Source organism: Macaca fascicularis, chromosome 9 (genome assembly GCF_037993035.2).
Source record: "Macaca fascicularis isolate 582-1 chromosome 9, T2T-MFA8v1.1".
NCBI lineage: Eukaryota > Metazoa > Chordata > Mammalia > Primates > Cercopithecidae > Macaca > Macaca fascicularis.
Window position 1 is genome coordinate 17,727,938 of NC_088383.1, and position 26,079 is coordinate 17,754,016.

Sequence of the window (26,079 nt, forward strand, 5' to 3'; positions counted from 1 at the left end):
GAACTTTTCTGATCACACGGAGGTGGAAGTGGCTAGCATTCAGACTCTCTTTTCAGCAAGGACGCTACATCCAAGACCGAGTTTTGCACAAGGATTTTAAATCCATTGGTGAGTTATTTGTGGCACATCATTCTCTACCTTTTTTATGTTTGTTTTTGGTAAAAAAAAAAAATACCAAAAGTACTTTTGTTTGTTTTAACCAAAGGCAGCTTTCATTTGAATCAGTTCAAAATAAGTACTAAATAAAGTGTTCTGTGAAAATAAACTTCTCAGTGATAGTAATCAGGTAGCCCTTTCAAGGATTTTTGATTTTTACAAAATAATTTTCTAAGATTTTCAATTTTGTGATTTTCAATTTTGTGAAAATACTAAAAACCTTTGAAACATAAACTTTGAGTAAATTGTATGATATGAGAATTACATTTTGATAAAGCTTTTGTAAATAAATATATATATTTCTTGTAAATAAAAATGTATATTCAATGTGGTTAAGTGGATAATTAAAAAGACAACTGGTATATTTTTAAAATCAACTATATACTTCGAAGAAAATGCTAGCATTCTAACCATCTTGGTTAGTATTATATTCTCTTTATCTCTTTAGAAACCAACTTTAGTAATTTGCGAAATTGGGCCTGGGTTCTAGTTAAGAGATGGGTGTGGTTTTTGTTAACAAATCCTAATTTACTCACAGGAGTCAATTCTAGAAATAACTGTAATTATTCTAGGAATAATTGTAATGATCATGGCAGCTTTTCTGAATAAAAGATGAAGTTCCAGGGCTCACCTGCTATCTGATAGGTGAAACTCATTCTAGAGTTTCTGTTTACAATTCCAGATTTGAAAATGACAATTGCAGTAGTCATAGAAGAGTAAAACACTGGCACAGCTGAAGCATTTCTGCCACAGAACTGAATTCTTGAATTTCCGTGACCCTGAAGTGAAATGGGAGCCAAATCATGTTAGATTTAGTTTTAGAAGAGAACAGGCCATAACAGAAATTAGACTGCATATAAAAGTATGGCTTATTTAACCACGGAAACTAGCTCTGTTGTTGGAAGGGCTCTGCAAGAAGACTCACATTGGGCTTGGAACAGACACAAGTTGTACCTTCCCAGAGGGGCGGGAGAAGGGGAGGCAAAGTCTTTGCTGAAACCACAGACACTACCCTGCTGAAAACAAGACCCCTCGCCTCTCATGCGACTTCCTAGCTGAGGCCTGTGCCATTGCTCTGAGGATCGCTGGGCTGTTTGAGAGCTCACTGGATCTCTCCTCCTGGGGCTTTTGCCATTGTCCTGAGCTCCATGTGACTAACCACCACCATTGCCCTGATCCAGCCCTTGCCACCCCTTAGCAAATCTAGTCAGAGCCTTTGGTTCCACTGCACATCCCCCAAGCCAGCCAGGGCCTGTCATGAGGTCCTGGTTCCCCTTTGTAACACTAGGGCAACCCTCCTCACCTCTCAAAAGCCTGGAGTGAATGCAGTCGAATGCCCATCAGTTCTTGGGTAAAAACAAGTTGTACCAAAGTCAGGGTATTTGCAGCCTCCCTGTCACAGGAATGTCTCTAATATCTGCAGTCCTTAGGAACTTACTGAAAGACTTCACCTGTCTCTGCTTGCAAAACTCCTGTAACTGCTCGGGGCTTCCACCCCTCCTCCCCACTGTCTCCTGCTCTTGGTCCTTGTCTAACTTTGCTGTATCCTGTGAACTTTAAACACACCGTCAGTCATTCTCTGTATACATCCCCCGCCTTTCCACTTTGTGGCCTTAGCAAAACCTGGTTCTCCAGCAGCCTCCTGGTAGAGGCTGTTCTTTCCCATGCTCCACAGTTCATTGAGTAGGAAGGGTGGGGGGCCAGCCTCAGGGGAAGAGAGGGATGCTCCATATTCCCCACCGCAGCTTCCATCCTCATCTCAAAGCTGGTTTTCCTTCGAGGGTCTCTACCTCTGGTCAAAGATGATCTCACCATTCTCATCACTCTCATTTACTTTTCTCCCAGTTACTTCCCTTCATTTATGAAAGACTTGAGGTGTCTCAGCTCACAGTAATCTCCTGCCCCCAATTTCCCTTCTGAACCCTTTAGAGGTTTCAATGTTTTTACAGACAAGCCATTAAACACCTTCACTTTGTATTTCTTAACCCCAGTGACTTCCATCTCTGCATCTCTGTTCATCTCCAATGCCAGCTAACCACCGTACATCCTCTGTAACCACCCTACACATCATTCCTTCATGATCTGCCAATTAGGGCAGCTCTGTCTACTCTTGGATACCCCGAGAATCCTAGCTTCTCGGGGCTCATCCGTTATTGTTTGTCTTTCCTCCCTACCTACCCAGTCTGAAACCCTTTATTGTTTCCTGTATTCATTCAGTGGAAAACATTATTCAGTCATGACAAACACTGGGTCTTACTCGAGGCTGCTCCAGCTGCTGTTATGTTCCAGCTGGTGCCTCGTGCCCTGAAAGTGCCATTCTGTGCCCCACTTAGTGGTCCACCCTGATCCCCATTGTCTTAGCTTCATGAAGCCGGGGAAATTGAAAGAGCTTTCACCCAAAGGGCCTTGTTCCACTTGACTCTAAGTCCTCTAGGGTACCACTGGGTAATAGGGATTTTGTCCTGAAAACAATTACCAACGGAACAACGATAATCTAGCATCTTGTCTACCTTGGGAGCTCATCTCAGTGTCTATGCTTTGCACAAAACTCAGCAAGTCCAGGGCCTATTCAGCCGCCAGCACATCTCACACCTCTCCACACTGGAGTCAGACAAACTGGACTTTTCTCTCCCCAGCAAGACCACGTGAGAAGCAGGGGACCCCAGATTTATAATGAAGAGGACCTTGAAAACTCAGAAGACGACAGATGGGACTCTACTAGTCCAGCATACGGGGCTTTGACCATGACATTTTACTGGAATGAACTGGGGAGGGTTAGTTGCTCCCCAAACTGCAGAAAGACAATCCAGGTATTCTCAGATGTTCTCCCGGTATCCATCCTCAGTTCATGGCCACTCCCTTTACATATTTTCCCAGATAATCTCATTCTTCTCATTATTTCAATTACCTATCATGATAATGATGATTCACAAAAATCTTTGGGCCTTTGGTCAACATCCCACTTTGTGTCCAACTGTATCTTCAACATCTTATTCCAGAGGAAATACAGACTCAGCATTTTTTAAAGTTCAAAGTGGCTTTTTGTTGTTGAGACGAAGTCTCGCTCTGTCGCCCAGGCTGGAGAGCAGTGGCACGATCTTGGCTCACTGCAACGTCCGCCTCCCAGGTTCCAGGTTCAAACGATTCTTCTGCTTCAGTTTCCCAAGTAACTGGGATTATAGGCGCACACCACTGTACCTGGCTAATTGTTTGTATTTTTAGTAGAGACAGGGTTTCACCACGTTGGCCAGGCTGGTCTAGAACTCCTGACCTCAGGTAATCTACCAGCCTCAGCCTCCCAAAGTGCTGGGATTACAAGCGTGAGCCACCATGTCCAGCCTTTTATGACCTGTGAGACTAGTGCCAAATAGCCTCTTTACTGATTCTCTTGTGTTCTGTATTGACCCTTTCAATTCAACCTATACGTAAATCCCACTAACTATACGTATTTCTCCAAGCATGGTCTCTGGAGCTCTGGTATTGGCACCAAAACACCAGACGTGTTTGTCAAAAATTCAGATAAATGGGGATTCAGTCTCTGAGGGTGGGCCAGGGAGGACGCACTTTTAAGATGTCTTAATGCATTCTTAGGCACATGAAGCTTTGAGAGCTCTGGACCTACGTGACCAAGTTCAAGTTTCTCGAAACCTGATTGGAGGGCTTTGTGTACAGATGAAAAACACATTAAGCTGGAACTAACTTAGAAAATTATTTAATCATGGCTTCATTACTTCAAGTGTTTTGCAAATACTGGTGAAAAGGTCACTAGATGCGACAGTCATTCATCCTATAATTGTTACCTGTGGTGAGTCCTGAAGCTCTAAGTAATTCTGCGTGCAGTCTTGCGAGGTCAGCTGTAACGCCCACACAGTTATCTTGACCTGCTGATGTGGAGGGGCGTCAATGACCCAAGTACAGGTGGAAAATGGGACATCTGGGTCTGATGAATTGGGTGATGAAATATTTTGTGGGGTCCAAGTTGCATTGTATGTTCCACCACAAGGCACTGGGGAGGGAAGAAAAAGCAACACAGGAGACATTTTATTCATGTCGCATCTCAGGCAATCTTTAAAATTCTGTCTTCCCTGCCTCCCACCCCAGAGGAGCTATATTTTCATCACTCTATTAAGAATTCAAGGTTTATATCCTTGACTAAAGATTGTATCAAATTTGTACCACAGATTAAACATAGAGTAATTAACATGGTGTTTAGCAATTGACATTGAGTTTAGATAGTAATTGACATTGAGTTTAGTAATTAACATTGAAATTTAGATATAATAAGTGGGGCATTCTTTTCAGTGCATAAATACATGTGTATTTCATAACTTATAAAAATGCGTCTATTTACTCACTGTCTGTGATGGTGTATGTAGCATTAAATCCTTCCCTTTCTAATACCAAATCACTGACGAATTGAACCGTAAGGAAGTTACCAGAAGAGATAAAAGGAGCAGGCACGGTGGAACCACAAAACGTTCCAGCCAAGTTCGCATTTTCACTATCCCCATCGTATAACTGAGAAGAAAAACAATTCATTACTTCTCCATTATTTACAAAAAAGTTGCATATTTCACACTACATTGGATGTGAAGTCACGGTAGGTCACAATTAAACATTTTACATTGATGTTCTTAGAGGTGGTTGTAACTTAGGAACAGAATTATAATTGGATTGATTATATTATGACTTTCAGTAAAAACCTGGTATGATGTCTAACATTTTTTTCCTCTTTGGGAAAGTAATATATGATTTTAAAAAGAATGTTATTGAGAGTCTGCTCACCCACTGCTACCTTAATCTCCACACTTACTAAGACTCTGGCCCCAGCTGCTCTGATCTCTTGCCTAGATGATCACTGGAGCCTCCCAGGAAGCCTCTCATTCTGCTCTTGTTCCTCTTTCCTCTATTCTCAAAATGTCAGCCAGAGGATACTGTTAAAATGTAAGTCAGATCAGGTCACTGCTCTGCTGAAACCCTCCTATCTGCTTCCCATCCACTCAACAGAACAGCCAAAGCCATCACAATGGCCGTCTCTCCTCTCCCACCCCTCACCTTTCTGATCTAATTTCTTATTGTCTCCACTTTGTTCATTCCACGTCTCAAGCCAAACGAGGCATGCTTTTACTTCTTGGGTATGGCATTTGCTGTTCGCTTTGCCTGGAATGCTCTTCCCTGTATATCCGCATAGTTTGTCCTCGTACGTTCCTTCAGGTATTTACCCACATATCCCCAACTCGGCCGGGCGTGGTGGTACACGCCTGTAATCCCAGCTACTCGGGAGGCTGAGGCAGGAGAATCGCTTGAATCTAGGAGGTGGAGGTTACAGTGAGCTGAGATGATGCCACTGCACTCCAGCCTGGGTGACAGTGCAATACTGTCTCAAAAAAAGAAAAAAAAAAAAAAGATATCCCCAACTCAATAAGGCCTTCCTGATGCAGACTCTCCCAACATTCCCATTTCCTTTGCCGCTTGATTTTTCTTCACACAAGTGTTATCTTCTTCTATATACTACATATTTAGCTTTTTTTTTTTTTTTTTTTTTTTTTGATACAAGATCTCACTCTGTTGCCCAGGCTGGAGTGCAGTGCTGCAATCACAGCTCACTGCAACCTTGAACGTCTGGGCTCAACTGATCCTCCCACCTCAGCCTCCCAAGTACCTGGGACTACATGTGCACACCACCATGCCTAGCTAATTTAAAAAATTTTTAGAGATGGGGTCTTGTTATGTTGTCCAGGCTAAACTTGCTTATTTCATTGTCTTTCCCTCTGAAGAGAATACAAGTTCCATGAATGCACAGATTTCTTTTCTGCTCACTGCCATGTTCCCAGTTTTTAGAAAAGTGTCTGCACATGAGAGGAACTCAATAAAAATCTAATAAATAAGCAAGTGCTTTGATTCCTCTCTCCCACTAGCCCTCCCAAAACTGTTCTCCCTGAGCCATCTTTACCTCAATGTTTCAAGCCTACAACTTTAGTCATCTCTGATTCCTCTCTCTCTCTCTTCACTCCACAACCACTCCATTCTACCTTCAAAATATATCCCAGAGGGCTCCATCTCCAGGTGACCACCATCATCCTTCACCTGTTCCCACTGAAACATCTTAAAAGACCTAATTCCGGAGCAACCATAGTGTTCTCCACTGAACTGCCTGCATGTCTGCAAACTCCAATGAGATGATGCTCCTGCTCTGTCTAAAATGCTCCGGCAGATCCCCATTGCACCTAAAGTAAAATTCCAGCTCCTTCCCACGGTCTGCAAGCCCCGGCTGCTCTGGCCTGTGCCTCCTTCCCAGGCCACCCGCACCTCATGGCTGGCTGCACTACCTTCATCCCAGGAGGAGGACTGCCCATGGCCCTGCTCCTGCTGCTCTTCCTTCTTCAGCTGAAGCTGAGTCCGCACAGCTAACGACTCCCTGTCATGGGCCCTCACCTCACATGTCACTTCCTCAGAGAAGCCAATGCTATTGAATGTTGCCCTTCCCCAGTGTCATCCTGTTTTATTTTCCTATTATAATCAAAACTGATCTTATTTATTGTTTATTTGCTTTGTCCGATCTCTTTCCCAACAAGGATGTAAGTCCCACGGGTGAGGAGATGGAGACTCTGTCTGACTTCTTCATTGCAGTGTCGCCAGCACCCAGGACAATTTCGAGCCATGGCATCCTTCTAGAAACATCCATTGAAATAGTGGGTGCTTGGATTTCTCTCAAACACATAACTAGAAAACGTTTGCTTCTGAGTAATCTTCATTGTATTTCTAAAATGAGTATCTGTGTGTATCTAACTCCAAATATTAAATTCACAACAGAGCTATGATGTGTTCAAGGCCTCAGAACAGCCAAGACCATGACCACTGACATTATTCTAAAGCGCTAGGATTATATAAGACAGGAATGACAAAAAGCCGTCATTGCCAAAGAAAAAGAAATGCACCACTAGATGGCACTGTCTTTTCAACTTAAACATGATTTTAGTTACTTCAGAATCAGATGAAACTCGAGTTTCCTAATCTTCACCCCTTTGTTTCATGGAAGAACACATTTGCCAAGTTTTAGGTTATGCACTTTTTCTGGTAAACAAGTTAAAATTTCATAATAATCATTGCTGTCTTTATGATCACATTTATTTTAGCAAGCATTTTTATTCTGGGACCTGTGTGCCAGGCCTCCGTGCTAGATCCTATGCATACGAGGATGTATAAAGCCCTTTCTAGACCTTCAAGACATAAGACTCTCTCATGAACAAAGGAGAGTAAAGGTCTACAAATTAAATATACAAATACATATATTTGTGTATATATGCACATATACTATATATATACACATAAATACGTGTGTACATAAATTATATACAAAATAGAGAAAAATAAGTGCTACAATAAAAGAATGGGAGTGTATCATGAGAACCCACTTGATGGAGACAGACATTTGGGTTGGCCCTTAAATGTAAGTACGGACCTTCCAGACCTGCCGTGCACAGTGGCTCATGCCTGTAATCCCACCACTTTGGGAGGCTGAGGCAGGTGGGTGACCTGAGGTCGGGAGTTAGAGACCAGTCTGACCAACATGGAGAAACCCCGTCTCTATTAAAAATACAAAATTAGCCAGACATGGTGGCGCCTATAATCCCAGCTACTCGGGAGGCTGAGGCAGAATTGCTTGAACCTGGGAGGCAAAGTGAGCCGAGATTGCACCACTACACTCCAGCCTGGGCAAAAAGAGCAAAACTCTGTCTCAAACAAAACAAAACAAAAAAAACCTTCCAGACCTACAAAACAGAAAGGGTATCCCAGCCAGACAGACATGAATGCCACGCCATGGAAGTGTGAAATGCATGGCATGTGTCAACAGCTTCTGACCCCCTCCACTGGGACTGGAGGCTAGGGTGAGAGAACAGGAGAAATGACGAAGTCCAACAAACAAAGCTGTGAAGTTCATACATTTCATCCAAGGAGTCTGGATCTGATCCTACATGATGTAAGATCGGATTTGGGTTTTACATGGATAACTGGTAAATGTGAAGGAAGGTAGGAGGCAGAAGCCAGGGCTGGATGGAAGGGAATGACATATATGCCTGGCCCCAAGCTGGTCTTGTGTTAGTTCATTCATTGCCACAGTAACATTTCTCCTAAGTGAGTTGAAATAGCCTGTGGCCTCAGGATAACTGACATAGGAGGCTCTAAACTCCTGTGCATCAAGCCCAAGATCTCTATCTGCTGTCTTGTTCTCTGATAACACTAAATCTACGCTACAGACTTTTGCCAGGTTGCCCTACAGTGTGTTGCGGGGTCCCCTATCCAATGATGAAGGGGGGGATCATATATAAACTGGGATATAAATGATGCCTTTAGGATCCACACCATGACAAGCAGCTACGGGCCGCATTCTGGGAGCATACATTTCCTGGCACAACTGTGATGGACCTGGAGCTTGAATTACGTTCTAAGTCTTGTGGATGTGGGTAAGTGCTGAGAAGAATGTTATATTTTCTCGACTTTTAGGACTCTGATAGTTTTAGAATCTGCTAAAGATCCCGAAGGCATTGTACAAATAATTTAGTGGCAGGCAGGCTCTGCTACGACCATGGCAAAATCCCACACTTCACCCAGCTATTGAGTTAAGCAGTTACAAAAACTGGAAAAGAAAATTTTCGGATTTTAATTTCTATGAACTTTTAATGTACAAGCACAATAGACTTCGATACTGGACTATAATTCTTCTCAAATGTAATAATTTCATACATTAATATCCTTAGGACTTCATCTTTGAATCTTTCCCTGGGAATTTGATCACAAGAGGATTTTGATATTCTTCCCGGGAGCAGAATCTTAGAGTATCTTCATGAATTCTTTGATCTTATGGCAGAACCTCTGCTGGGGTCTGCTGGGTAAACACTCCAGGGCATAATTTAGTATGGGAAGAAGAATAGAGAGTGACTTTTCGCGTTTGGGGCTAAACTCTGACCCATTTCAGAATCTTCTGGAGAAAAAAAAGTTATACTAGTTCCAGATGTCTGGGAAAAAGCCACAAAGAAGCAATGATTAGAATCAGCTCTACAAGAGAAGGAGTTTTCCTAGTATTGTTTTCTAAAATCTCAATGTTCTTTTCTAGTTCTTGGAGCAATGTCTAGAATAGAGTAGGTATGCTAATTAACACCGATTGAATGAAAGAATGAATGAGTAGTAGGCATGACCTCATGTGGACAGGAACGTGATGCCTTCCATAGACTGCTGATCCTCTCCCCAGAGATGGACAGCCCCTCCTCGGCTCCAGTGTCTGACACAGACTGAATGGTTAAGCCCGGTGCATTAAGTTAGACCTTCTCAATGAGGTCAGTACCACCCCGGAGGGAGCGCTTTGCACAAGTGTGGTGGTTTTGGGGTCATCACTATAATTTGGGGCTATAACGGACACTTAGTAATTCACAGGACCGTTTTGCAAAGTGAAAACTTATGTCCCACATAACTTTCGAATGTCCTGTCAGACATTGGTGTAAAAAAAACCCAAAAACTTGTTTATAATTATTTGATCCCAGAACCTAAATCTATTTTATATATAAACACAAAAATATTTTTGCATAGTTTTGATACGCACCAAATTTCCAGAAAAGCAATTATTGTGTAAGCTGAGGGAAGACTATACTTTGGTTTAGAAATGTTTGTTTTGAGTTTTTCCACCATTTTGGAAACTCACGTTGCAGATGGTGATGCTGCTATTGGCATGTGGGCTGAAAATACAACCTACCCGTATTTGTCTAAATTTATACTTTTTATTCACCACCATTCTATATTTACATATGTGAAGACACACTATTTTATATACTTTCCTTTTATTTCTCCTTTTCATTGCCTTTAGCATAGGATAGTGAATTTTTTTTTTTTTTTTTTTTTTTTTTTTTGAGATGGAGTCTTGCTCTGTCCCCCAGGCTGAAGTGCAATGACTTGATCTTGGCTCACTGCAATCTCTGCCTCCTGGGTTCAAGTGATTCCCCTGCCTCAGCCTCCTGAGTAGCTGAGATTACAGGCACCCGCCACCATGCCCGGCTAATTTTTGTATTTTTAGTAGAGATGGGGTTTCACCATATTGGTCAGGCTGGTCTCGAACTCCTGACCTCAGGTGATCTGCCTGCCTCAGCCTCCCAAAGTGCTGGGATTACAGGCGTGAGCCACTGCACCCAGCAGTATAGTAATTTTTTGAAATTACATTATGGGTAGGTTATACCATAGATGACATTCACTTCAGGTGGGAAAGGAAGCATTACAGAATATTGGCTATGAAAAGGCCTGTAATTCCAGCACTTTGGGAAGCCAAGGTAGGTGGATCGCCTGAGGTCAGGAGTTTGAGACCAGCCTGGCCAACATGGTGAAACCCCGTCTCTAATAAAAATACAAAAATTAGCTGGGCATGGTGGTGCATGTCTGTGATCCCAGCAACTTGGGAGGCTGAGGCAGGAGAAGCACTTGAACTCAGGAGGCAGAGGTTGCAGTGAGCCAATATCGCACCATTGCACTTGAGCCTGGGTGACAAGAGAGAAATTTCAAATCAATAAAAAAAGAAAAAGAGAAAGAAAAGGGACACTGGTGGGCTTGAGGAAAAACCAGGCAATGTTAGGATGAGGACAGCTCTCTGCTGGTTCCGTATTTCCTGGCAGAAAAGTCAGCTAGGTTCATACGCCTCTCAGTTTTGTAAAGGATAACAAAAAGGAGTGAGTTTCTCTTCATTCTGTAAATCCCAGCTCAGCCATCCCCCTCTAGAAAGCCTCTCCTGAACCCCAAAACACAGCCAATCAGAGCCTCTTCTGCTCTGCCCTTTCATGTTGTTTCTGTTTATGATCTTGGTCATGTTATACAACATGTTATACAACGTGACAAAAATGTCCATTATTTAAATGTATTTTATTTGTACTTTAAATGTAATTGTTTAAATGTATATTATTTGCTTACATGTCAGTCTCCTACACTTTACCAGTAGCTCCTCAAGGAGCTTGAACTCTTCAAGATATGTCTTTAACTGTCTACATCTCCAGTGATGCTGGTACAAGGTCTGGCACATACCCTTGCCAACTAACTCCTTCTGCAATGGATATGATGTGCATTTCGACAGAGACCGCTCAGTGCCATGCACAATTCACTAGGTGATTCAGTTACTGTAATTACTCTCCAAGTCAACCCTTTCACAAACAATCATGATAGAATTATGAATGAATAATGGAATTGGTATGATTTTACTTGTATAGCTAACACAGAGTTCAGTTAATTTAGCTTTTCTAATAAGCGATTTGATTATAATCTCTAAAATCTAAAAGGAATCAAATGTCCCATTTATCACAGAAAAATCTCTTTAATAAAGAAAGCTCCACGCTCCACATTCCAAGGGCTATTCTTTGATCTGCCAGTTAACTGGTAGTTGGAAATGTTGCCAATTGAAGGAAATTGCTTTTCCAAGAGGGAAAACAAGAATAGTTCTGAACAGAATTTATTTGAAAAAAATGATATTTTATTTTGAAGCAAGAAAATAACTCCTTGTTTTTGATACTGCAGTTTCTGACCTGAATGAATTGCGGAAATTCAGAAAATGACAAGCTGTTTTGATGACATTATCAAATCACACTCCATATAAATGGATCTTGAGAGTAAATCCAATCAACTCTTCTAGCAGGGCCATACTCAAAATATTCCATAAGAATTTAAAATTGTAATTTTATATGCAAATCCATTATTTTTAGTTTTTAAGAAAAAGAAATTCCATAGTGCCCATGCCTATTTGGAATTACTCCAAGGGGGAAAAAAAAGGGAGGTAATTTTGTTTACAATTTATGTCAGGTACAGTGCTAAATGCTCTAGTACACATAATTTTAATCCTCAAAACTGCCTTTCATGTTAAGTACTATTATGTGATTTAAAGAAAAATAGATGAAGTGATGAGGAATCGGGAAGATCAGGAAATTTGTCTGACAGCAAAACTGGGTTAGAGTTCTCATACTGTCTGTCTCTAAACCTTCTTACCTTTCTGTAAAACCAGGGGAGCTCTCAACAGTTCTGAATTCAGCTTTAGGACTGCTCTAGTCATTTTAGTCTCTTCCAGTCTTTTTTTTTTTTTTTTTTCCCGAAAGTATCTTACTCTGTTGCCCAGGCTGGAGTGCAGTGATGTAATTACGACTTACTGCAGCTTCTACCTCCTGGGTCCAGGGGATCCTTCCACCTCAGTCACCTGAGAAGCTGGTACCATAGGTGCACACCACCACACCCAGATAATTTTTTTTGTATTTTTTGTGGAGACAGAGTCTCACTATGTTGCCAGGGCTTGTCTCAAACTTCTGAGCTCGAGCAATCTGCCGACCTCTGCCTCCCAACGTGCTGAGATTACAGATGTTGAGTCACCGCACCCAGCCAGCCAGGTCTCATTTTAGGAAAGGAGAATTCAACCGGAATTGACATCCCTTGCTATCTTTAGTCTTTCATCAACTCCTGTGATCCAGCTTCTGTGCCAACACTTTATTAAAATGGTTGTCATCCAGAGCAATGAGGCTGGTCTTCATCTTTTCCTTTCTTGGCCTCTACTTTACAATTTAATTGTATTGACCCTCCATGCCTTGTAAAAGAATCCCCCTGCCCCTTGACTTCAGGGATACTACACTCTTCTTGGTCTTCACATTTATTTTTTCATGCCACATCTGTTTCTTTTCCTGCCCCTTTTGCCTTCTCCAACTGCCTCCCTGGATACCTTTCCTGGAGCTGAGAGCCTGACTCTGGAATCCATGCAGACTCCCTCTAAGAAAGCATCCTTTCTCCTGATGGAACGAAGGCTCTTTGCTGCATCCTCTCTATTCATGGAGCTGTCTTCTCACTGGAGCCCCATTCCATTCTCTGCCCACTGCAGTGTCACTTGTCTGTTTTGCTCTCACCAAAACCACACTGTTATTTTTCTGGTCTCTCAACCTTAGCCCTTTTCAGAGTAAAAACATAAGCATATAATTAAGTGCTCAAATGGGTATTCCCTCCACACATTTTCCTTCCTTTTCTTTTAAAATAATTTTCTTTAAAGTTTATTGCAATGCTAGAACTTGAGTTTATCTTGCACCCCTCTTGCCATTGCCGCCATGGCTGCACCCCCGATCCACCTCCTCACCTAGGAGGGACCTCTCTCTGGAGCCCTCCCAGCTTCCTCTCCTTCCAGTTCCCACAGCTACTGATTTCAGGTTAGTCTTCCCTAGCTACTGCTCTTATCACATCACTCATTGGAAAACCTTCAACCACTCCTTATTTTCAGCCACAAAAAGTCTAAAGTCATTAGTTTGACTTTCAGGATCCTTTGTAATCTTGGTATTTCTTTACATAGGCCATCTTAGTTCTTGCTACTCTTTAGCACTATTCTGCTTCAATACAGCCAGCCTCTTTACTCTTTCGAGAACATGCACATATCAAGTTCTACGACTTTTTGAAAATGTTCACCTTGCCTGAATTCTCTCCTGTCTTAAGTTTTCCCTCGCTCTATCAAGTCTTCCTTGATCATGACAGAACTTCATGAACTTTCTTTCCTTTTAAGTTTGCACATTGCTTCAAGCCTGCGTCAAATGCATTCATTAGCGCTTAAATGCTGACTCTCCTGAACTGTGCATTCTTAATTTGCATGTGTCATCCCATAATTTTCTAATCAGACTTAAGCTCCTCATAAATAGAAATCTTGCCATACTTTTTATTTTTCCCCTGAGAGTGCAGTAGTAAACATTGATTGATGCTACTTAACACTTGTAATCTGAACCCATATAACCTGATAGGTATAATAATTTAATATTAAAGAGTCATTAAAAATTGAAGAGAGGTTTCTTGATTTACTTTCTTATTTTATTTATTTATTTATTTTTGAGATGGAATCTTGCTGTGTCATCCAGGCTGGAGTGCAGTGGCGAGATCTCAGCTCACTGCAACCTCCAACTCCCAGGTTCAAATGATTCTCCTGGCTCAGCCTCCCGAGTAGCTGGGATTACAGGCACCTGCCACCATGCTCAGCTAACTTTTTGTATTTTTAGTAGAGACAGGGTTTCACCATGTTGGCTAGGCTGGTCTCAAATTCCTGGCCTCAAGTGATCCGCCCGCCTTGGCCTCCCAAAGTGCTGGAATTACAGGCGTGAGCCACTGTGCCCAGCCTTGATTGACTTTTAATGGGATTTCAGAACCATTTTAATATCTAAACATAATGTGATAAGCAAATCTATAAGCCTAAGAAATAGACAAATTAAGAGGTGATTATTTGTGTCACTGACATTGTTTATTTCAGGATTTGCCAAAGATCCTTTGAGTATCTCTCTCCAAAAAACCAACCTTCCCATAGATTGTCTCTTGCAAGACACTGATGAACAGGAGATTTAAATGCTAATGTTAGAAGCCAGTCACACAAAATATCTGAGTCACCCATATTAAAGATTAATTTGATATGAAGATAGAGCATCTATAATATTAAATGTTGCATCACTGAAGTATAGGTCATTTTAAAAAGCAGTAGTACCTGTACTCACAATTTTCAGGACTTCCTGTAATGATATAAACTGGAATACACTATATTAGAGTCTGGGATGAGTAGACTCTGTTAAAAAAACAAAACAGGCTTACCTTTACATAATCATAAAGGCATCTTTGCCCAGTACTTGCTGCCTCCAGAGCAAATGTATTGAAGGTGAGGTGAATTACTTTGTTTACAGGTCCAATTATGATCCATACACAGTTTAAATTCTTGTCATACATTCCATTCGAATCAGAATCAGGAGAGGCAAAGGTATTATTCAAGGCTGTCAGATAACCACCACATCCTTGCTGAGGCCCTGCATTAAAACAACGACACATCACTATGCAGACCAAACAGAACAGACCTTACATTGTACATGGAGCGTTTTTAAGAAGAACATAGTTTCCATTTTCTGTCACACTCTGAGAACATGATCAGATCATTCCCTCCTGGGTTCCCTCCTTTCCTCCCTCCCTCCTTTCTTTTCTTCCTTCCTTCTCCCCACCCCTCCCCGGCCCTCCCTCCCCCCTCCCTCCCTCTATCTTTCTCTCCCTCGCTCCATCTTTCCCTCCCTTCCTCCATCTTTCCCTCTCTCGCTCCATCTTTCCCTCCCTCGCTCTTTGCTTCCATAGCAGAGCCTTCAGGTGTCTCCTTCTTACTCAGAGTTGCTGAAAGAAGTAGGAAAACACATGGGGTTCTATATATGTTTTGGGGATTGCTGATGTGATTTATTGAAGATTTTCGTAGCCTTGAAAAATTCAATTTTATACAAAATCAAGTATTTTGCATAATAAAACTGGTAGAAAATGTGCATATGTTTTACTTTTATGTTCCGCTTTTATGAACACTGTCAGACTGAAAACTGAATTTATGAAGAATTTACCCAACACACCAAGAAAATTGCTGCCAAGAAATCTTGTATTTACACAGTGTGATAGAAAGAGGCTGAGAGGCATTTAACACTGCAGTCCAGTTTATATTCAGCCACACTCTATATTTAACTTTTTCTTTTCCAAAACACGAGAAGCTAAAGGAAAAAATCTTTATAGAAGAAAAAGGCCTTCTTTGAGATAAAAATTGTATAATTCAGAATAAAACTGCAAAGGAGAGAGAAAGAATAACCTCAAGACGATTAAACGGTCTACCATAAAAGAATACAAAAAAAAATCCTCAGAACATAAGATTTAGTTTTGTCTACTCCATGGCCTAAGCAGATAGCTCAGAAATGATTTAAGAAGAGCATAAAGGGATGAACAATTTATTGACAATTTTGAAAGCAATGGTGAGGATGAAATAAGCTCAGAATAGCCCTAGTAGGAATAGGGATTAAATTGCTGCTGAAAGTCGTGTCTGTAAAGCTTGCATTCTACACAAACATAGGTCATGGCTAGTTCCAGAGTTAAACTTCACTGGGATTGGCCTTCAGTCTATTTTTCTCATTCCATTTTCTGCTCACAGCAAAAAGACTGCTTTCAACATTAGGGGGCGCTAAGATTTTGTACTTGGACTTGGCAGGAAACATGAACAATGGTGGCTCTCCTCAACTCTGTCTGTAAACCCAATGGATGGCAAACGTACAGGGTGATTTTTGTTACAGGTACATTACTTAGTAGGTCAGGCTTGGCCTGTCCATAGCTTCTAAGTCAGGTGAAACCATACAGTATTTGCACAGTCAGACATTTCCTGAAGCTGAAATGCTTCCAAAGGCCCAGTTCCTGATGTATTCACAGAGGGCATCTAGGACAAAATTATTCTGAAACGTAAGCAATACGCAGTGCTTCACCACACGTGGCTAATGATTCTGCTCATCTGAACGGGGCCTGCAAACTACAGAGTTGGAGTTTGTGGAGTTTGAGCAGCTTTGATTCCAGTGTGAACTGACTGTTACTTAAGGAAACCACTTAAGCTTATTAGCATGCATAGTACAGAAGAACAATGACTGAGGGTGTGAATGCATTGATACATTTATTTACTACATATTGTTTAATATTCAAGAAACTATATTTAGTATTTAAGTAGAAAAAGATAAATGATAGTCCATTAGTAGTGCTAAGACATAGATAAATAATGATGACACAATTTAGAAAATGATAGGTTCAGTAAAAGAAGCAGAAAAGTCTTACATCTTGCAAAAAGATGAAGATTACTTTGGGCTACAAGGATCTCGACTGTTCCAAGGAGGAGGTGACTTGGATCTGGGTCTTGAAGCATAAATAGAATAAAACCATGTAGAAATGGAATTGGCATTGGCAATTCCAGTCTGAAAGAATCTTATGATCCAAGGCTAAATGGGCAAGAATTTACATTATATGCATGGGCAAGCATAACTCTGAGAAAACAACAGGGCACATGAAGGAGAATAATGAGAACCAGGATTTGGGAAAACACGATGGGGTCTTCTACAGAGGGCCTCCAATGCTGGATTATACAGAGTTTGGCTGTCAGACTGTGTTCTGTGGTTAATGGGATCTATTTGAATGATTTTTAATCAAACAAGTGGTAGAATCAGGATGTACTTGCTAATCAAGTCTTATCTAAACATTGATCCAGAACCAGCATTTCACAAGTAAGGGAACGGGACTGAAGGAGATGAGACCAGGTGAAAGGACATTGCTGTAGTGAGGGCTGCAGGTAGGAGTGCTGAAGAGTTGGAGGTGGGTAGACAGGAAAATGCTGTTGCTGGGCATTATTCTATTAATACATCAGCTTCAAAAACTAAATGTTATTTATAAACATTCAAGCTATATATTTTATCACTACTTGTTTATTAATTGTTACTAATAAGTTCATAAGGGCAAGATGGCAATTGCACTTGGGCACAGTGAATGCCATTACACACACTTATTATGTAGTACTACTGCTATGACTAATGCCATACGGCAGCACACCCGCATTCCAGGGAACCCGAAACAAGTATCCTTAAATCACTGATGTGTTTGCCATGGATTGAGTGGTAGATAGGCTGATCCTTCCTTCCTTCCTTCCTTCCTTCCTTCCTTCCTTGCTTCCTTCCTTCTTTCCTACCTCCCTCCCTTCCTCCCTTCCTCCCTCACTCCTTCTTTCTTCTTCCTTTCCTTTCCTTTCCCTCTCTCTCTTTCTCTTTCCCTCTTTCTCTCTTCTTTCTTTCTATCTCTCCCCTCCCTCCCTCCCCCCCTCCCTCCCTTCCCTCCCTCCCTTCCTCCCTTCCTCCCTTCCTTCCTTCCTTCCTTCCTTCCTTCCTTCCTTCCTCCCTCCCTCCCTCCCTCCCTCCCTCCCTCCCTTCCTTCCTTCCTTCCTTCCTTTCCTTCCTTCCTTCCTTCCTTCTAGATGAGGACTTGCTATGATGCCCAGGCTGGTCTTGTATTCTTGGGGTCAAACAATCCTTCCACCTCAGCCTCTTGAATAGCTGGGATTACAGATGCATGCCACCATGCCCAGCTTATTTGACTGATTTTTAATTCTTCAGTCCCTCTGTCTTCAGTCTCTCTCTTTGCACTGCACTAAAATGGAGAGTATATTTTTCTGTGCACTTGATGTTAAGCTTGGCCCTACGACTTGCTTTAGAATGAGTATTAGTGGTCATGAAGCAGTCAGAGGCCTTGAATGTGCTTATGTTCTGTTCTTGTCTTTATTGTTGTCTAGGACTTTGTGCTCCTGTGATCCACTAAGATATCATGTGTTGAGTAACTGCTGGTTCAAAGAAAAAGTGGATTCATGTGGAGCAGACTTATATCCAGACTCAACTTTACAGCCAACTACAGCCAACCCGCAGCCTGGAACAGAGGCAGGCAAGCTAGTCCGTGGACCCGTAAATGATAAAAACAAATGCTTTCATTATAAGACACTGAATTGTGGATGGTTTGTTATGCAGCACTGTCATGGTAATAGCAGACTAATACACACACTAATATTAACAGTTTGTTTGAGCTATCAAACTATAATAGAGCTCATTGCTCAATTCATAAAATATACACACAGAATAAAGAAAATGGAGAAGAATTATCATCAGATAATCCTGGCCAAAATAGTCAAATAATCAAAGTGAATATCGTATTACATGAGTGAACAGGTATTTGTGTAGTGCAGGAAATAGCAATTGCTCTGATTCCCCCACTTTAGTGCTTAAATATAGCAAAACTGCTCTATGCAAAATGAAATGCAAGTGTATATGTGTTTGAGAAAATGTAATGATCAATATTAACAAAAGAAGGGTTCTTTCCCAAAAGGAGCTATTGCCACATTACTCTTTCTGTGTTTCAGTGGTAGAGGAATATCAACAAGGGCGACCTCTGTGACTATGAAATAGAGTCCCATGCATCAGAAAGTCATATATATTTACTATACTGCTATTTTGAAATTGTGTTTTTTTTTTTAATGTATAAGCCATCTTAACCTTGATATGTTTAGCATCACCAATCCATCATTTCCTCATTGCTACACATTTTTGGACCACCCAGACAGCTCTCATCCATCAGCACTGGCCTCATCAATCAGGTGTGTCAGTCACTCTCTAATGACACACCCTGTGTCCAAGAACAAATGTCACTCTAACTTTCTTCCCTGAATTGGAAATATCTCTCTCACACAAAAGAGCCATTTCTTCAGAGAAAATACATGTTTTGGCTAAAGGAATATGGGAAACACAACCCCATAATAAGGAGTGAGATCCAGGTCTACTTAATTAAAAGTCAGTAACCGAATCCCGAATTATTACCTTCCAATGACTAAACCTCAGAGTGAAGCTTAAGCCAAGATCCATCTGATAAGGGAAAAAATAGTTACATTCTCTAAGATAAAACATCTCGAAGGCTTCAGTGGAGTTAGATACATTTTTGAATCGTTATTTGGAGAATTGACATTCTATATGGCCGACATTTTCTTGAGGTTGTCTGGATAGTATCTCTCCCTGTCTCTGGTTGACCACTGCTGAGAAGGTGCACAGCGTGCTGTACCAGCAGATACAGAGTGGCTTGACTTCAGGCACTTTCCTGTTTCCAGCAAGCCATCTGTGGCTTTAGGCTGCAGCTGAAGGAAGCTTTACCGGAAACTACAGGAAGCAGAATACAAAGCCATTGAAAGCTGGTGCCTTAGGGAAATGCGAGCACACCTAGACAGCTTCTTTTCTACCACACAGGGATGCAGAGCTAGAAATGCATTTTCTGTGCATTTATACTGTGATTTATAAGGCTCCAGACACACAATTGCCCCAAAGCAGTGTATTCATGTAACAACATTCAACTACATTTCAGATAAACTGGTTTTGTCTTTTTCTCTAAAAGTAAACAGTGTTTATTATTTTACTTCCTAAACTCCGATGTGTATAATACTTCAGGTATAATATTTATGTTATACAAGAAAAAAGTTAGTAGTTTTTGTAATGAGGTTTTTTATTGTTTTGTTTGTTTTTAGTAGCTTCACTCAATTTGACTCACTTTAGTTATTCTAATTTGAAACCCAGCTTAATTTAAATTAAAATGTGTATTTAGTATGGTAATATTTAGGAATCATAAAACTAAAAGAATGGTAAGTTACTAAAAGAAAGGTAATTTCAGCAAGCTAATCAGTAGCTATAGTTAATAGAAAAAAAGCAATACTTGCATAAAGAACTTAGGAGAAGGAAAATTTTATCATTATCTTTTAATTTATCTTGTATTATTTAGACATCACTGAAAATGCTTTATGTATATATCGTTAGTCCCAGGGCATTTTATGAGAATCATTCTTTCCAACTTGGAAATTAAAAAAATAATTTACTAAGAACAATAATTTACTAAGAAATTAAAAAATAATTTACTAAAAAAAATTTACTAAGAAAAAAATACTGGAAAAAATTATTTCCAACTTAGAAATTAAAAAAATAATTTACTAAGATCGTGTTAGTTGATGCTGAAAAAGCACTTGGCAAAATCCAACACACATTCATGATAAAAACTCTTGGCAAACTAGAAAGAGAAGAGAAATTTCTTGACTTGATAAAAACCATCTGTAAAAACCTACCGCTAACAGCATACTTAATGGTGAAATACTAAATGTTTTCTCCCTAAGATCAGGAACAAGCCAACGATATTTATTTCACACCTCTCTAACTCAGCATAGTATTAGAATTCTTGCCAGAATAAAGCAAGGAAAAATATAGAGAGAGACTGGAAAGGAAGAAATAAAATTGCCACTCTTGCAAGTAACTATTATCTGCAGAAAATCCCAAGTAATATAGAAAAATATTCTTAGAACTAATATGTGAGTTCAACGAGAACTCAGGATAAAGGAACAATACACAAAAATCTATCAAATTTTAATATACAAACCATTAACATGTAGAGACCAAAATTAAAAAACAATATCATTTATAATCATTCCAAAAAAATGAAATATTTAGGTATATACTTAATGAAGCATATACAAGATTATGTGATGAAAATTACCAAATAATGAAATAAATAAAAGAAGGCCTAAATAAGTCTAGATACATATATGTTCATGGATTGGAAAACTCAACATAGTAAAGACATTCATTTTCCCCAAATTGATGCATAGATTTAACACAATTCCTATAAAAATCTCAGCAAGGTTTTTCTGCAAACATCTAAAAGCTTAACTTATTTTTATTTTTATTTATTTATGTTTTTTAGGATAGAGTCTTCCTCTGTCACCTAGGCTGGAGTGCAGTGGTGTGATCACAGCTCACTGCAACTTTGAACTCCTAGGCTCAAGGGATTTTCCTGCATCCGCCTCCCAGTTAGCTAGGACCATAGGCAAGTGCCACCATGCCTGGCTAATTTTGTTATCTTTGGTGAAGACAGGATCATGCTATATTGACCGGTCTAGTCTTGAACTCCTGGCTTCAAGGGATCCTCCCACCTTGGTCTCCCAAAGCTCCAGGATTACAGGCATGAGACACTGCACCCAGCCTTTATTTTAAAATTTATATGGAAAGGCACAGGCCTTCAAATTGCTTAAACAATCTTCACAAAGAAAAATGAAGGGGGAGGAATCACTCCACCTGATAGTAAGGCTTACCATGTAGCTATAGTAATCAAGACAGTGTGATATTGGTGAGGAGTTAGGCACATAATCAATAGAATAGAACAGAGAACTCAGAAACAGACCCATACAAGTATGCCTAACTGATTTTTTTCAAATGTGCCAATGCAATTCAATGAAGGAAGGACAGCCTTTTCAACCAATGGTGCTAGAAAAATTGGACATCTGGAGGCAAAACATTGACTTCCACCTAAATCTCCTATCTAAACCAAAAAGAGCTCAAAATGGATCATAGACACAAATGAAAAATGTAAAATCATATAACTTTTAGAAAAAACAGCAGAAAAATCTCTGGGACTTTGGGGTAGGCAAAGAATTCTTAGACTTGGTACCAAAAACATGATCTATAAAAGAAAAAGTCGAAAAACTGAACTTCAACATTAAAAACGTTTGTTCAGTGAAAGGCCAATATAATGCAAGAAAATTAAAAGGCAAGATATAGACTTGGAATTAACATTTGCAAACCACATACTGACAAAGGATCATTGATTGAGAATAGATAAAAAGCTCTCAAAACCCAACAGCAGAAAAATAAATAATTCAATTAGAAAATGGGCAAAAGATATAAATAGATATTTCACCAGGGAATAGATATATAGATGACAAAAAAGCACATGAAAATTACTTACCATTAGGGAAATGCAAATTAATACCACATGAGATATTAATACACACCTAACAGAATGGCTAAAATAAAATTAAATAACAACAACAGCAACAATAACAGTACTCTACAATGAGATGACCAGGGAGGGATGCGGGTCCCAGTTATAGAAAGCCATGACTTACTAATCAAAATAATACAAGCCAGAGCACGATGGAATAGCATCGTAAAGTCCTGAATGAAAATAAATGGCAAACTAGAACTCTATATTCAGAGAAAGAATCCCACGAAATTTAAGAAAATCAAGTCATTTTCAAAAAACAAAAACAACGAACATTTTTTACCAGAAGATCTCCAATAAAAGAAACACAAAAGAGAGGTCTTCCAGAAGAAATACATTAATCCCATATGGAAGCATAGAATTTCAGGAAGAAAAGAAAAATAATAGCAATGGTAATTTTACATTATTAATAATTGTGTAAAACAATAAAAATATTTTGTGTACCTATTATGAATGTAGAATTAAAATACTTGGCATATATAGCACAAAAGACAGGAAGTAGGTAAATGGGTTTAAAATGTTCCAAGGTCCTTGGATTGATTATTGATTATAACATGGTAAAAGTATCAATTTTAAATTAGATTCTAACATATTAAGGTTGAATACTGTAATCTCTAAGGTAACTACTGAAACAAGAGTAACAGGATGTATAAATAATAATTTTAAAAGGGGAGTAATAAAAAAGTGATTAATTTTAAAAAGAAAAGATAGTTAAAGGAAAATAAGAAGAGGTGGGACAAACAAAACACAAATAGTACAAAGGTCTATTTAAAACTAATAATGTTAGTAATTTTATCAGATATAAACACATTAAATTCTCCAATAGAAAGACATTGCCAAACAAAAGTCAAATATATTCTTCAGGATAGAGAAAAGTTGAAAATAAAAGGGCTTAAAAATATATCATGCAAATATGAACCACAAGAAAGCTATTGGAAGTTATACTAAATCAGAACAAGTAGAAATTAAGGCAAAAAGTATTTTAAAATGTTATTACATAATGATATGAGTCAATCCACCAGAAAGATACAATAATTATAAATATATATGTGCCACATTACATGGCTTCAAAATAAAAAAGAGCAAAACTCTAGCCAAGATGTTTCTACTGAGCTTCTAACTCTCTTATCTGACTACTTACTGAACACTAGCTGGATATCCTAAAGGTACCAAATTCTGCAGATAAAACCCAAAATTTTTATTATTTTATTCTGCAAAGCACTATCCTCTCCTAGTAATTTTCTATTTGAATAGTGGTGTCACAAGATATTGTCCAGAAACCTTAGGAGCATTATTACTTCTTTTTCCCAAGCGGCTTCTCTCAAATGGAACACTGTGTTATTGATTCAATATTTTGAGGATTTCTCCTTTCAATCTCCTTTATTTTCATGGTACCACTGCTCTTATCATCCCATGCCTAAACTATTGCAATACTTTCCTAACTTTTTCCCCGGAATGCTGCTTCAAAACATCACCCCCACAGGTGCTAGGATGTGCTTTCTAAAATAAATCTGACTAGATCATAGCACTCTCCAGCTCAAAACAATTAATGGCTCCTCCTTGCACATGATACAGGGCCCTTCATGTCTGGTCCTTGCGTATCTCTCCTGTCTCAGCACCTCTTGTTCTCTGCCTTATGCCCCAAAGCATTACCAATGTTCAGGTTAGTGGGCATCCATTGAAATGGGATGCACCTGTAACTTTGTACATGTGTTTATTTTTCTCCATAGATTGTCCATTTTCCCAATGAATGCCTCTTTCTTTTTTTTTTTTTTTTTTTTTTTTTTTGAGATAGAGTTTCACTCTGTCACCCAGGCTGGAGTGCAGTGGTGTGATCTTGACTCACTTCAACCTCTGCCTCCCAGGTTCAAGTGATTCTCCTGCTTCAGCTGCCCGAGTAACTGGGACTACAGGTGTGTGCCACCATGCCCAGCTAATTTTTGTATTTTTTGGTAGAGATGGGGTTTCACCCTGTTGGCCAGGCTTCAAACTCCTGACCTCAGGTGATCAGCCCACCTTGGCCTCCCAAGTGCTGGGATTACAGGCGTGAGCCAGCATGCCTGGTAAATGAATGCCTTCTTATCCTTCCAAAGTAATACTATTTATAGCTAAAAATTCTCGCATGTGAAATGAGTGACAAGTATTTTCTAATTTAATCACTGAACCCTATAAGGTCATTATTATTAGTGTACTGTTTTCACAGATTAAAAAAAAAAAAAAAAGACACAGAGTGGATAAATAAATTGTCCAAGATCAACCTCATTGAGATGTACAAACCGAGTTTGTATCTGGGATGTGATGCTCCATGTTTACCATCTTACCCACTGCACCATAATTCAGGACTCACATTCTCTGAGGTGCATCCTCTAACAATCCTGTGTCCTTTCTTCCACCGAATATCCAAGTACCATAGATCCTTTCTTACGTGCTTTCAGTGCCCTTTTGCATACACTTCTGTTAAAAAACTTCCCTGGGGGCTGGGCACAGTGGCTCATGCCTGTAATCCCAGCACTTTGGGAGGTCAAGGCAGGTGGATCAGGAGGTCAGGAGTTCAAGACCAGCCTGACATGGTGAAACCCCATCTCTACTAAAAATACAAAAATTAGCCAGGTGTGGTTGCATGCGCCTGTAATCCCAACTACTCAGGAGGCTGAGGCAGGAGAATCACTTGAACCTGGGAGGTGGAGGTTGCAGTGAGCCGAGATTGTGCCATTGCATTCCAATCTGGGCTACAGAGTGAGACTCCATCTCAAAAAAAAAAAAAAAAAAAAAATCATCCCTGGGTATTTTTATCAATTGCCACAGAGGCAATGAAGGCTTATTAAGAAAATCCTGAGTTTGGGGACAGTCAAACCTAGTTCAAAGCTTGGCTTTACCTCTTACAAACCCTTTGACCACAGACAAATTACTTAATCTCTGAAATTCTTCTTTCTTCCTTTGCGAAATGGGCTAATTCCTGTCTTATGAGGTAGTTCTGAGGATTAGACGAAGTAATATATGTCAAGCAGCTCATGCTACCTCTGGTAGGGCACAGACTCAGGGACAGGCAGTTATTTTCATGATGCCCTGGAATTTCCTGACAAGTCTTTACTGGTGAGCGAGCAAAATGTACAGCTACCAAGTAACATTAACAGACTTTTCACAAATTAGAATGAAGAGAAGAACGCAGTCCCACTATTATATTTCTTAATTTATTTATAACAAAAGAACGCTTTAAAATTTTTTTGCTGACTGCCTATATTTTGTTTTTATGTTCCTGGGAATACTATATCAAATCCAGGCTGATCTGAGTAAGGATGATGATGATTATAGGGAATTTATGGGTACAAATAATTTAACCCCAAATAACCAGTTACCTGCGACAAAACTAGGTTGCGTCTCGTGTTTTAGATCACACAGAATAAGTGCTTCTTCCCAGCACCTGTTCCCTTCAGTGTTTTTCAAAATGATATCCTATAATTTACCATTAACTCCACTGAATCACTTAGTTTGGTCTCCACAGTACCATCTGGTTTTATTTTCACAAGGACAACCCCACCCTTCAAGACCAGGAGTGGCAATCTAGTCATCGGTGGGGGCACAGACTCCGGTGTTGAAATCTATTTATTAAGAACCATTCCTTTCTTCTTGCTGATTTGGTATTTAACTGCTGTCTACTTGCTTTTGTAAAGTTTTGGTGAACCAAGCATTTGTTGGTTTCTTTATCCCGTTCCCACATTCTCAGCTCAGCAA

The 26,079-nt window shown here is 39.9% G+C and overlaps 1 protein-coding gene across 1 annotated transcript in view; it reads right to left on the reverse strand.

The window, feature by feature from the left end:
• The window catches only part of CUBN (cubilin), a 314,813-nt gene that overhangs the window by 11,325 nt on the left and 277,409 nt on the right, over window positions 1-26,079 (reverse strand). Inside the window, exons 60-63 of the mRNA XM_005564724.5 lie at window positions 14,770-14,978; window positions 4,512-4,674; window positions 3,957-4,162; window positions 788-935 (exon numbers count right to left, since the gene is read on the reverse strand). Coding sequence (XP_005564781.3) covers window positions 788-935; window positions 3,957-4,162; window positions 4,512-4,674; window positions 14,770-14,978 — 726 coding nt within the window. The remainder of the gene's footprint in view (window positions 1-787; window positions 936-3,956; window positions 4,163-4,511; window positions 4,675-14,769; window positions 14,979-26,079) is intronic.